Genomic DNA, 14,948 nt, shown 5'->3' on the forward strand with positions numbered 1-14,948 from the left:
GACCTCCTTTCCCGCGCCTCCCCCCTCCCCGAGCCCGCCACCCGTTTCCTCTTCCACCAGCTCATTGCTGACGTCTTCTCCAAGTAAGGATTAGGGCTTCCTCTTTCTTGATTCCCCCCTCCCCAATCTAGGGTTTCATTTGCTGAGAGATCTAACCATTTCTCTTCAAACAGGAGGTTTCCAGTTGTGGAGAAGTGATGGCGCTCGTCTTGGAAGAGGGAGAACGAGAGCTCTGGTTTGATTCTGCAGCCTCTGCTTCCTGATGACGCCGAGTTGTCTGTGGATTTCGCCACGAGAAAGAAAAGGTAATCACTTGTTTAAGCGGCAAATTGTCTTAAAGTTCAAAGCTTTAGTGCCACGTTTGCATCACGTGAGCCGTCACGTGAAAAAAATCGCCGTAAAATTGAATCCGGCCAAACTTAAGGCCTATTTATCGTCGGAGGGGAAAAAATATACTAATATGTCGCCGAAAAAAATTATATGTTAAACTGTCACTAAGAGTAAACAAAATATACCAATTTGATATTTTTGCCTTTAGAAAAAGCTAGGTATTTTCTATATTAGGTTCATATTATTCATCTCGCATTCAATTAGATTTCTTTTATCTAGAATGCTGACTTGAGTATCAGATGGCCTTGGTCGGGCCCAACTGTCAGCTCACATCTAGCACTCTTTTATAAACACGTGTTCGATACTGGAGGAAACTGCTGCTCTTTAAGAGGTCGACTTCGTAACAAATTTATATTATAATCACTGTAGCAACATCATTATCGTCATCATCAATCCATCCGGGTGTTGCTGCTTTGTTCCAACAACGTACGCACATGACAACCCCCAGTTTATTGTACTAGCAACACTACAGGATCCAATAGTGCATATTATTTTAGTTTAAATGTTATCCTACACTTTCTTTTTTATAAAAAATTTGTTACATACTTGTTGAACTTTTGATTCTAAATAGAATTATCATCTTGTTGAACTCTTCGTTATAGGCAATATTATATTTGAGGCATTTAATAATAGGGTAAATTGCTTCAGCTCCCTAAATTAAAAAATATGAGCTTTCTTTCCTTGACTTTTTGCTCAAGCTTTCACTTCTTGAACCAAAGAGCCATGCTTCTAGTTCCTTGTCTAACAACATTTTTAAGAATTCCTAAACTACCCATTTATTATCCATCTTGATTCAGTTTTTTCTCTCATTCTCTCATCTCTCCCATGAAGTAATGAATCCACTGACCCAAAAAATTATAATTCCATCACCTTCCTCTACCATTGCTACTTCCTCTCACCATTGGGTTATAGTGGGCATGAATGGAGATAGATTATTGTACATAATGTGTTACTTTGCTCATGAAACTGTTATATTCATTTTTAAAATTGTTACTTTTGTTTATTAAATTTTTTCGTGAGTAATGAGGCAATAAGAGGTGACAGAGGGAGGCAACGATAAAGGAAGAGAGGCAGTGGCAACGGAGAAAAAAAAATGATGGTGTAAACATACGGTAGTGGAAGAGGAGAGGCGGTTGATGAAGGAGATGATGGGGAACAGAGACAAGGGTGGAGGAGCAAAGGCCGGGAAGGAGAAGGCGCCAATGGAGGGATGCAATAGGTGAAGAGAGACGAGAAAGGGATCCAATTCTTTGTTTATATGCAGCATTAATCAAATTTCCCCTAATAATATTACTCGGACTATTGATAAAATAATCGTAAAAAGGATAATTACAAGAAAAAGATTAAAACTCATAAATGATGTAAATATATATCATTTTGCTATATTATATGTATACCCATATATGGAATTGTGAAATACTTTAATTTCCTTCTAAAGAGTCACTCACTGTCCTCTTGATTCTATAAATGAAGCTCTCAAGAGTATTCCCTTTTCTCAAAAACTAGCTATCTTTCTGCTCTTTAGTCTTAAATTTCTATGTTCTACTTTTTACAACTATATTAGGATATTATTTATACTTCCTCTCACAATCTTAATATACATGAATCCATGGAGGAAAACTTAGTAAGATTTGTTTTATCATGTTATTAGTCGTTCTATTGGCAAGCTTTAGCTATTTGGTGTCAATTAATCTCGTTCGGTGAAGTTGCATAAGGCGCCTTGACTCTATTCACATTTTGCAGTAGTCTTCCTTGACGTTACACTTTATATCGACTTCCTTTCAAGCTTTTACTTGGTATTCCTCAAATAATTATAAAAAACTTTCCTTGGGTCCTTGCTTATTTTACTACTGAACCTTGAGCAATTTGTGTCTAGCTTGAATTCGCCCACTGAAGTTGATTAAGATACTTCAGTTCATGTTTTGTTGTAGTCTCCTTTGACCACTTGAAATCATGTTTTCTTTCACCGTTTAATTTGGTATGCCTCAAACTTTATATTGTAGATATTTCAAGATCTTCCTCAGAAGGATTAGAGTGCTAGTTTTTTAAGGTGACCAATGTAAATTCTTTCGATGATCATGGTGATGACATTCATCGAAAATGAAATTAATAAGTAGATTTCCATGTCATTTTCTGGTTAAGGCTTTGAAATTTGTCTCATAGTAATTTGAAGAATTTCCTTAGAAGGATGAGATTGCGAATTTGGAAGACAATAAATGTTTTTTAATATCCTGATTTTGTTAATCATAATTGAAAAGGAAATTAACACATGATCATAATTGATGGTAAACTTTCAATTATATTTTGATTTCTTAAAAAAGGTGTTAATTTCCAAATTTATAAGTTTTACGTACATGTTTCCTCTATGCAATTATGCACTTGGAAAGAATATATAACATAAACTAATGTGTACTATGATTTCAAACCATTTTACGAAATTTTAATTCCTTACAAAATATTATTTCACATACACATATGCTTAACACAATTATATGTTTGGAAAAAATATTACAAAACAAACGTCTACTATGGTTTACACTATTGTATAAATTTATAACTCATCACAAAATATTATTTTACATCACACATTTGGGGAAAAAGTTATTTCAAAATAATGTTCACTCTTGTTTCGAACCATTGTACTAATTTGTAGTTCCTAACAAAAGTTGTAATATTATTTTGCCTATCATAGTAATTTCCTAATATATTATTTTCCTATACACAAAATCTTCCATGAAATGGATTTTTTAATTATTACGAAAAGGATTGCTAGATCTAAATGTGTACCTTCAATTAAGGTTGTATTATATGATTTACTAAATTATATTCAGTACAATGTGCAATATGAAGTTGAATAAACTGATGCTATTGATATTTGCCAACACCTATTCCAAGCCAACATGCACTAATATGTATGATGAATGAGAGGCTGGAGGTTTTTTTTCTAGAAGTCAATACCTCATTCTACGTGTCAATAATTTTAGAGCTGTTGAAATACTCAAATTTTTTTTACCATTAATAAAGAAATGGAAAGCATGAATGACACTAAGATTTTAAATCTTGGTTTAATGATTGCATAAATTGCAACAAACAATTTGTTTTTGAAAACTATAAAATGCCCTTAAATGTTGTTATCTGATGGATTAATTATATAAAAGAGAAAAAACTAGATGAAATTTCTTGCTATATTTAATTAGTGTCTCAACTATTTTTTGAGGCATGGATTGGTCTAGCAAAAGGCACACGATGAGATTTAGTTCAATAAGGGGAAAACAAGTAGCTTTGTATTTGTTTACATATGCTTGGGCTAATGACTCAATTAAAAGTTAATCCTTTTGAGTCAACTAGGACCCAAGTTGATTAGCCTAATATCTTAGGCTCATTGGCCTTCGCAACCCGACACCATCATTACTAAATATAGTTTATTCAAAAAAGCAACCTAGTGCAGGAGGGTTCCACTATCATGCACTATAGGGAAGGTCAGATGTATGCAACCGTACTTCCTCATGAGAGATTGCTTTTGATACTTGTGTAACCATTAGGTCACAAGGAAACAACCTTAATGGTGTGCCAAGGCTCCATTTTGCTAGTAAGTTATAGTAGTTCGCTAGGCATTTGGTTGTTTTGATGCAATTACATGGAAGCTATATTTTATAAGTACATGCTAGTATAGTTCGGAGCATTAGCAAACAAAAGAAGAGTTTCTTGATGTGGTTGCATGTATTTATTTGACCTATGGCGTGATTTATTCATCTGTAGGTAAATAAAAAGTTTTTTATGTCCATCAACTTATGCAAAATACAAACGAAATCCAATCTTGTATAAAACTTTCAACTGTTTCTATTTAGCAGCGTAACCTTAGAATAATATTTTAGTTACACTGTCGTGTGTAACAAATTGGAGGGGGGTGAGTGGGGGTGGTAGTGGAAAGCATTTATGCCATGTGAGAAAATAGGTGTTTAGAGAAAATGTTTGCACCAAGTTTAATGAAGGTGCTATGAGCTATGTTGCACAAATACGGGTGCGAGTGTGAACACGGATACGATGTTGATATGGGACACAAGAAAATTGTAAAAGTTAGGATATAGGGACACGGCTATATGCATACAAGTTAATATTAATAATCTATATGAGATTGATATTGTTTTCATTCACATGTTATGAGGACTAAAATCATTATAACATTTTTATGTTTCTTTTATTGAGTAGATTGTAAATTGCAAAACCTCTCATTTTTAAACTATTGCTGGCATGACCCTTTAATATTGTACTTATGAACTAGGTATTTGCTAAAACGAACACGTCTAGTGTCAAATGAGTTGCGTAAATTTGAGGAAAAGTGTACGATATATGTTCAAGAAGCGTATCACTAGTTTTTTAAACTAAAACATGTCTTATATAAGTGAATACACGTTTGAATAAATGCATGTATATATTAAAGAAGTGTCCAAGTAGTGTCCGACACAAACATGGATACAGTAAGTGTCGAACCGACGAACACGTATGCAAGAGTCTAGATGAAGTGTGCAGGTAACCTAGGCTATGAGATTTTGGTCGTCGAACTCGGCGCTCAATGATTGGTTGCCTTAGTGGTCTCTTTTTTGTTATTTTATTTTAATTATGTTATATGATATTAATGAAACAATTCAATAAAATGTTGGAAAAACCAATAAAATAGAGAAAAGTTAAGAAGGATGACATAAAAACATAGATTTTTTAACTTGAAGAAGAAAGATTGGAAGATTAATAGAAGACCGAGAAGACAAACTTAGGATAAAGAACTTTATGTGAGAGCTACAAAATCTTAAAAGGTCCTTTGAGAGCAGTCAAAGCCGACAGAGAGGCATCAAAGCAACAGTGGATTCATCGGAGCAGCCACAACAAATCATAAAGGTGTGTTTGGTAACCTCTTAAAACTAGGCCAGAATTGATTCTGGTTCAGTTTCGAGATTTTCTTTGTCTAGCAAAATCTGAGCTAGTTAGCCTCGTTTTTCTTAAGTAAAAAATAACCCCTTTAAACTGGTTCTTTGTTGGACCACCATCTTATAGGTTTAGTTCTACTATAGTTTAGGATAAAATTAGGCTACGATTGATCCCGTGAGGTATATCAAAGGTCCCTACGCTTAGAAATCATTATCTTTAGCCCTTTATAAACTTAAGATCATTAATGTTTCTAATTATATCCACATTTTCTTTGCTAAATTTCTATTGATGAACTCCACATTTTTAATTTAGAGATCATCACAATTACAAAATTAAAAAATATTAAAGGAGAAACATATAAATTAGCGAGAGGAGAGGAAAACACGTGAGAATAGAAAATTTAAGCAACATGAAGAATTTAGTTTGAGTTTTATTGAGTTAAGAAAGATGAGGGTATAATGGGTATAGCTAAAAATTTATAAATGAGATGAGAGTATAAGGAGAAACTATATTGTTGTAAAGTTTGTTTAGGGTTAATAGTTTTTAAGCCAAGGGACATTTGATAATACTTACGAGATTTGAGGTGCTTAATAAAATATGTGGTTTGGGGAACTTGTCTTCAAATACTTAAAATTTGGGGACAAATATTAGAATTATCTAAATAGTATTATATTTAAAAAATCCATTGTATACTTTTTGGGGTGTAACTATTAAGAGTTATGATACGAGGACGCATCGGCCAACAAAAATGGTTTATTTAATACATTGGACCCTTCATGGGCATCCATCCCCATCCGACGCATACAAATTATAGATTGCTTGCTGCCTTAGGTTATTTATTACATGTACATTAATGTCCTTTTGACTAAAGATGGTTAATTATTTCATAGTTCATCCAACAGAAATTTTATACACATATTTGTATGTGTCAAGCATACATACACATAATCAACAGAACTATAATTCTACTGGCATATTCTTGTGTTGAAATTTTGAAAAAAGTTTGTAATGACCATACCCATGTTTGTCTCAAGCACCACACTCTTGTCCCTACCTGTCAATTTTGATTGCCATTTATGTCTCATATTACATAATGAACAAATTGTAAGGGCATTAATGAGATGTGAACTTCTTATTCACTTAACCGAGTAAACTTTCCATTTTGAGCCAACGTCTTAATAAGTTAATTATTTCATTTACTTTACTCTTTATGCTGGTTAATATTAAAACCAAGACTAGTGATGATAAATTCATCTATTTATACTAAGGTTATCGATAGTGGATAGCGTCGCGTAGCGGTAAGGAATCTCTAAGACTATTTGGGACAATTGCGGCGAAATAACGGTAAAAAACGTAAAGTAAAATAGCGGTATAATCTAGATATGTATAAATATGCAAAAGAATAAGAAACTTAAAAAATCTAAAAACTCTAAAAGTGCATATTTGATGATTTAAAGAGATCCTAAACATAAAATATATATGTAAGTATCACATAATACTGAAGACGACTGGAGTAGTGGTTAAAGAGGCCTCCTCGAGAAGAGGAGCTGAGCTGCGTGAGGACAACAGTAGGAGGAGCTCATGGCGAGAGGAGGTGAGAGGAAGTATCGAGGGAGGTGCTGAAGGTTATGGAAGGTGGCGGGAATACACTAGAAATCGCAAGAGACTGTAGGATGCGGTGGTTGCAGGTCGGGCTTAATTTAAAAAAAAACTTAAACCACTTTTACATAGCGGTCAAAAAGTGGATTTTGCTTGCAATCACCCGCTATTCACTACTGTTGCGTCCTATTGACCATTTTTATGAGTGAAAAGTGTATATTCTGCAATATGTCACCGCTATTGGGCGATAGTGTAGCTGAAAGGGACTGCTAACGTTATTAGCGCCGCTATTGCAGCACTATTTACCGCTATTTATAACAGTTCTTTATACCAATAAATTGTTAAACATATATCTCTATGTTTGTGTGTAAAAGCATAAATTGAACCTTTTATTTGTCGTGGATCTGTCAAACTTTCCATTAGAATGCTTTCTTTATAAGGATGTAAGCTAAGTTGCATGAAAACAGGTATGGTACTGGTACGGGTGTGGGTATGTGTACGAGACACGGCAAAATTGTAAAATGTAGGGTACGGAGACATGACCCATATATGTGTTGAGATTAATAATTTACACGAGATCATTCTTGTTTTTCAATTCACGTGTTACTAGAATTAAATTCCTATCATTTTTATAAGTTTTTTTGTTATGTTGATTATTATAAATTGCAAACTATTTGTATTTGAACTAAAGACACTCAAATGACCATTTAAAATCATAGTTTTGAACTTGGGCATGGGCTGAAATGAACCGGACTTATGTCTAACAAGTTTCTAGAAATGGTTGTGAGGACTTTGAAGTGTAAGATTTACATCCAAAAAGTGTTTGACAAGTGATTTAAATTAAAACATATACCATATATTGTGTAGATGTCTAAAAAAATGTATGCATACATCCAAGGGGGTATCCATGAAGTTTGGGTACGGAGAAGTGCCAGATATGTGTCGGGTACGGTTACGGCTTCATGATAGAAGTACCAGGGTGACATAGGCTATAACTACCTCGTACCTTTGTGGAATATGAAACTAGTTTGCACGTCACATCATTGCTAATGTCCAAACATATTTGCTTTACCCCGCAAGAAATCCATGAAGCTGTTTTCATTGTTTAAGAAACAATTAACTGATAAATATATAGCACGTTATTTCTATCGTGAAGAATTACCTTGATTTAGGGCAACTTTCTCTTGGACAATCACATAGGTGTAGATGAAGAAAAACAGACTAAAATTTTTTAGTCTTAGATTGTTTATTACGGTAGTAAGTTTTCTTTTGCCTTAGCTAGTACAGGCAAATTGTTAAATTTAATCTATTTAAAAATTTTATGACCTAATTATTAGAAAAGTTGTTATTTTAGTTAGCTTAGTGTTCTATTTGATGGAAGATTAGTTTATTGGAAATCAAGTTTTGTAAGTTAAATAAGACTATTCCCTTCAGTAAAAGTTTAAGTATGTTTATGAACAAAAATATGAGTTCTTTGTGTTGGCCTGAAAATTGATGCCAACATGATTCCAAAATATTATTGGTTCTTTTATGTGTGCTAAAATTGTGTTTATGAAAGGTTTGTCCACCCTAATCTTCTTTCCCCATTTTCTATCTGTTTTTAAATTTTCTCTTACCTTCATTTACTGGTTACTATGATCTCAAAGCTCCATACATGTTCAATTCAAATTATATCACTCTGTACATACATACTCCTTGCAACCCCTTTTTCGTTCTTGCAGACACCATGTGGTCACAATTTCTGCTTGAAGTGCTTCCAGAAATGGATTGGGCAGGGAAAGCGTGATTGTGCCAACTGTCGTGCAGTAATTCCATCCAAATTTGCGTCCAACCCAAGGATTAACTCAACACTCGTTTCAGCTATTCGAATGGCAAGGTTTGCTAAACCAACCATAACAGGGACTTCAAAATTTTATCACCACGTAGACAATGAAAGCAAGCCTGATACAGCATTCACAACTGAACACGCTAAAAGAGCAGGAAGAGCAAACGCTTGTAGTGGCAAAATATTTGTTACTGTTCCACCAGATCATTTTGGTCCTATTCCTGCGGAGAATGATCCCATAAGAAATAGGGGTGTGTTGGTTGGGGACAGTTGGGCCGATAGATTGGACTGTAGACAATGGGGAGCCCATCTGCCACATGTAGCAGGCATTGCTGGGCAATCTGGGTATGGTGCTCAATCTGTTGCACTCTCTGGAGGATACGAAGACGATGAAGATCATGGCGAATGGTTTCTTTATACTGGCAGGTTAGCTCATCTTTTTTCACTGTATTAGTTTTTAGCGCACCAAGTTGTCATTCTTACTTTCTTATATTTAACCTTGCTGTACTAATGTACCATCATGAAATGCTGTCATTTGATGCTCTCGATTGTTGTATAATCTGATGAGTTACTATATTTAATACCTTTTTGTAGTGGTGGGAGGGATCTGAGTGGGAACAAGCGGACAAACAAGGAGCAGTCATCTGATCAGAAGTTTGTTAGTTCAAATGAGGCATTACGAGTTAGTTGCCTAAAAGGGTATCCTGTGAGAGTAGTAAGGTCAGTTTTCCTGTTCTTAAAATTTATGATTTAGAGCTTTTATTTAAAATTTTAATTTAGATCATGTTTCTGCCTTTTTGTTATGTAAGGAAAGGAATGTCATATCGTTTATTTTTTGGGAAAAAATTACTACTTATATATATAGAAGAGGTGGAAAGCGTGAAACATTAGCCACATCTGTTTTGTGCTAATATGTTCTACTTTGCACCACTGAGAACTATTTGGTTTTGCTGGTGCTTTATAGAAACACAAGCACATTGATGATTTTCAGGTGAATGGAACATCAACATAACACATTATAAAACTGCGCAAAACCAAACAGCATGCAACTTGTAAACCCTGTTGTATCAAATACTTGTCAGACATGATTCAAGTTGATGATAGAAGTGTTAGGTCTAGATAAATGGCTGCACATTTGTCTTGAACATGGTATGTCACAAGAAATTCTTTCTGTCATCCAGTAATGCAGTTGGTTTCTTTTTCTTTCATGACCCATTTTGCTCTTAAAAATTTCCTTAAACTTTTCAGTGTCTCTGATACCAATCTATTTCTGCAACACCCTTTTTATGAATATATTCTTATGCTCAGATCAAATAAGTTTGTTGATTTAGATTTTCCTAGGTGCTTTGGATGTTTTGAGCTATGTTTCTGTCTTATATTTCTTATTGACTTATTCACACCTGCAGGTCCTTCAAAGAGAAGCGTTCTTCATATGCTCCAGAATCAGGTGTGCGCTATGATGGAGTTTACAGGATAGAAAAATGCTGGAGAAAACCAGGAATTCAGGTACATTAATCACATAATTAAGACATTCGAATTTCATGGAAAAACACTATTCCTGTGATCTTTTGCTTTGCCTATTATTTTTACAACATTAATTTCTCACAAACAGTTTCTCTGCTTGAGGTTCAGGGTTTTGTGGTGTGCCGCTATCTTTTTGTACGATGTGATAATGAACCCGCACCATGGACAAGGTTTTATAAGCTTTTGTTGGCTTAGTTATTTTTCCTTTTTGTAACTGTCTCCCTTGATATAATCTAGATATATTGTGTTAAAAATAATTTACAATGATTAATAATTTCAGTGATGAGCATGGTGATCGCCCGAGGACCTTACCTGTCATTAAAGAACTTAAGGGTGCTACTGATATAACAGAGAGAAAGGACAGCCCTTCTTGGGATTATAATGTACGGACTAAACTTGTCTGTTCATTCTGTTATCCTTGACTTATAGCATAGCTTAGAATTTTGAGGCCTTCTTCCCTGATTTCCTGATTTCTGCATCTTAGATTAATTGTATAAGCTATGCTATGTAGTCATTTTCTCCATTTTTGTCTAGTTTCCGTTGTATGTTTTTACTATCCGCATTATTTTGAATGAGTAATTAGTTCTTACTTTTAGCAAATTAAAGAACTTTAGTTTCAATCGTTCATTGACTCTGAAGTTCTTATTTTGTTAATGCACCATGGAAGGAGTTACCTGTAATATTTCATCAATACAAGCTGAGTCATGAATTTGTTCATGCTTCCAATTTATCTCCTCGTTCCGACTGAACTTCATGTGACATTAACATTTTATCTAAGCTATTCTGGAACTTCTTATTTCAGTAACATGCTCATTTACAGGATGAAAAGGGATGGATGTGGATGAAGCCTCCACCAGAGAGCAAAAAACGAGTTAGGAGTTTGGATCCCGGAGAGCTAAAGAAAGCAAGGAAAGCTATAAAACTTGCACAAAAAACCTCTATAAGAGAACGGCTACTGAAAGGTTTACTTGTCCATACCTACTCTTGATCTTGGTACATCTGTGCTTGAAGTAATAGTTGTTAACAGTTGAATCTTAACTGTTCTGTCAGTGATCTCTGGTATTTGATTTGTTTTCTCAAGAGTTTCTCTTCATTGATATCCTGTATATATGCATATACTATAAGCCATCAATAGGAAGTTAGAAAAAAAGCTTTCTGAAAGAAAGAAACCATATTAAGAAATTAAAATTAAACTATTATATTTTAAATGTCATGTTAATTCTTTATCTGTCTAATCTCCACAGAGTTCAGCTGTGCGATTTGCCATCAGGTGATGACTTCACCGGTTTCTACACCCTGTGGCCACAGCTTCTGCAAGCCGTGTCTTGTTGGGTTCTATGCTGAGCAGTCCTTTGTTCGGCAGACTGTTAGTGCAGGTGGTCGTACCCTTCGTGCTCGTAAAATAGTCAGGAAGTGTCCTTCGTGCACGTATGACATTGCAGACTATCTCAAAGATCCACAGGTATAAGAGCCCAGAAACTGTAACACTTTCAAGATGAAATTCCCATAATTGTGATTGAAGACATGGAATTGCCATATGAATGCCATCTATTCCTCTATAATAATAGGAGGATCCAAGATTCACTATTCATGCTATACAGTAATGCTACAGTAAATTACTGTAGCATTATTGCTGTAGCACAGGCAGGAAGAACCAAGATCTAATGTTCATGTTGCAATAATATTACTATAGCATTATTACTGCAGCGTTCAAAAAACATTACTGTAGCATTATTACTGTAACTCAAGCGATGTATTGTAGCATTTAAAAATGTTACTGTAGCACATACGAAAAAGCTGTATTTAAATATAGAATTACTATAGCGGAAATAAAAAAATGGAGGCCGTGCTTTGCACAGGGTGCACACTAGTTATATTGATTAGAGAATCATGGTTTTCGATTAGTTGCAGCATTTTATAAATTATATTGTGTATTTCTTCCTTTTTCGTTATCTATATAGCTACATGTAGGCATCTCTCATGCAATAGTGCAATATACAACACCTATGTAATTTCTCAATATGATTATATATGTTAACAATACTTAGCTGTCTTTGTCGTCCATTGATCTGATTGTATCCTCTCCTGTTGCAGGTTAATAGACAGATCATGAATCTGATCGACTCACTTAAGCGTGAAGCTGATGAGAGTGAATTGGCTGAAAAAGGAAAAGATAGTGATGAAGAGGATGATATGAATGAAGATGGCAATGAAGCAGATGAGGGTGAAGTGTTGAAGGGAAGTAAGACGGAAACTGAGGAACCAAAGGAGGCCAAACGTGAAACTTCGATGGATAGTGCTCTAAAAGAGGAATAGGAAAGCGAATTCTGATTAGGGGGGGAAAAGAGCTTCTGATGGATGGTGTATAAGAGCCTCCATTTTGTTTTTCTCTAGGTATATCATGATGTTAAGTTAACAGACTTGCCTTTTGAAAGACTAAAACTTTGGAAGTTATATCAGTTATGAAAATTTTTACTTTTATTGACTATTATATCTGTTATGTTTCAGTGCAAAGATTGTCTCATTTATTCTTTCTTTTTCTTTCATATGTTGTCTGATATTGATTCAAATTGTGCTGTTGGCTCATATCAATTTAACCAAAAGTTGTATTACATCTAACTCGAGTGATGAGAGCTCATCAGTTTTGTTTTCTGAAGATGATAGATATTGTTTGCTTTTAGCAAGACTCCACTGTACAATCTTTGCAGGCGATGGAAAAGATCGTACTGTGGTCTAAATTCATCTACAAGACCTTTGGAATTTTGGTCTATCTAGATGGTGGTTGAACTGTCTCAAGATCTCAGAATATACGTTAAGTTTACAAAAATATGAACGAACACCTAAGTTATCGCATCTCGAAGTCTTTCAGAACCCTGTTTCATGCAAATTTTAACTTTGGATTTAAAAGGCGAGGAACAGTTTCAGTATATAAATAAGCAGCAGCAAATATCATTGCCAGAGGTGTGTCCATTATGGGCATGAAGGATTTTTTTTGAACTGAAAAACAGGGTGAGATACCCTGTTCATAAAGATTTATATATAAGGATATTAAGATAAAAAAGTCTGATACAAAACCAACAATTAAGCCGTGAGGAAAGATCAAAGAAAAGAAGAAGCTGGTAAGGAGCGGACCTAGTGGTAACGAGCTAACTCTACTAAGATCCTTCACTCAAGGCCAAAAGAAAAACACACGAGCTAATATAGAGTCTGGTACACAAAAGCACAAACACTGAATTCTTACAGCACAAAGACAAACAACAAGTTTCCGAGAAAACAAGGCATGCGCAGGGAGAGGCGTACTTGGAGAGAAACGCTGGCCAAGTCAATTGGCATCGGAGAAGTTATCTGCACAAGCACCAGTAGTGTTCTTCTTTGCAATTTCTTGCATCTTCAAGTTTTGAGTAGCCCTACGAATACTCCTCGCCAGTCTGTCATCTTCGGTCACTGTCCAAAAAATGACACGGGCAGCCCTACGAATACGCCTCGCCAATCTATCTTCTTCGGCATCTGTCCAAAAAATGACATACCTAGCAATGTTAGCAGCGATATGAATAGGATTTGTAGGGAAATCTCTAAATATGAGGTAGTTTCTACAATTCCACATCCACCAGCAGAAACACGGTAACAAATATTTCCAAATAACTTTAATATCTACACAAGTATTTGGATCCCTGTATAAGAGAGTCAACGCCTCCATAGATTGAGGCCATCTAGCAATAGGGGCGTGAGGGAGGAGGGTAGACCAAACTGAACATGCAAATGGGCAGAGGATAAACAGGTGATCTTGAGTTTCAACCTCCTGATTGCAGTGGGAGCAACGAGGGTCTCCAGTCCAGCCTTTAGTAATCAAATTGGCTCTAGTGTTGATCTTTTGTTTAGAAATAATCCAAAACAGAACCTTGACCTTCAGGGGGATGTGAGATTTCCAGATGAAGTTATGCATATGGGACTTTAACCCACTGGAGGTGATGTTGGTGTATAAGGATTTAACTGTAAATGAGCCAGATGGATGATAAGGCTACCAAATATTGTCAGGATTAGCATTGATAGCAACTAAGAACACATCCAGGTAGGTTAAAAGCTTATCAATGTCACTTTTTTCTTCATAGGTGATACCCCTACTGAGAATGGAGTGCCAATGCCAGGAAGATTGGTACTAATATCCTTGGGCCCGAACAGAGCTGCAAATTGAAAAAGCAAGATGGCAAGCTTTTGGAAAAAGACTGCTAAGAGAGTTGGCGTTAGTCCACTTATCAAACCAGAAACTACAAGTTCTACCATCACCCCACCTGTCATCTAACCATGCTAAAAAAATAGAGTGAATGGAATGCAAATCAAGTATGAATCTAGATGCTGTGTTTTTTGGAGGATGCACAAATGGGTTGGAATTGTCTTTAGAGTATAGTGAGAAAACAACTTTACTGATGAGAGAGTTTCTATCAAAAGCTTTCCAAAACTACTTGGAGAGAAGGGCAAGATTGAAAGAAGAGATACCAATAACCCCCAACCCTCCGTCTTTCTTAGGCCTGCAAACAGTGACCCAATTGACCAAGCATTTAGTTTTTGATTGAATGCGGCTACCGTTCCATAGAAAGTTCCTCCTGATTTTATCAATAGCCTTAGTAACCCATGTAGGCAGTTTGAAGAAGGACATGTAATAGAGAGGGATAGAAGAGAGAACCGAGTT

General features: G+C 35.4%; 1 protein-coding gene across 1 annotated transcript in view; it reads left to right on the forward strand.

Moving 5' to 3' along the window:
* Window positions 1-12,752, forward strand: part of LOC109830944 (E3 ubiquitin-protein ligase ORTHRUS 2-like) — a 21,892-nt gene extending 9,140 nt beyond the window's left edge. Inside the window, exons 2-9 of the mRNA XM_020398296.1 lie at window positions 8,634-9,163; window positions 9,332-9,457; window positions 10,144-10,243; window positions 10,370-10,431; window positions 10,542-10,644; window positions 11,082-11,223; window positions 11,506-11,723; window positions 12,356-12,752. Coding sequence (XP_020253885.1) covers window positions 8,634-9,163; window positions 9,332-9,457; window positions 10,144-10,243; window positions 10,370-10,431; window positions 10,542-10,644; window positions 11,082-11,223; window positions 11,506-11,723; window positions 12,356-12,577 — 1,503 coding nt within the window. The 3' untranslated portion in view covers window positions 12,578-12,752. The remainder of the gene's footprint in view (window positions 1-8,633; window positions 9,164-9,331; window positions 9,458-10,143; window positions 10,244-10,369; window positions 10,432-10,541; window positions 10,645-11,081; window positions 11,224-11,505; window positions 11,724-12,355) is intronic.

This window comes from Asparagus officinalis, chromosome 2 (genome assembly GCF_001876935.1).
Source record: "Asparagus officinalis chromosome 2, Aspof.V1, whole genome shotgun sequence".
Classification (NCBI taxonomy): domain Eukaryota; kingdom Viridiplantae; phylum Streptophyta; class Magnoliopsida; order Asparagales; family Asparagaceae; genus Asparagus; species Asparagus officinalis.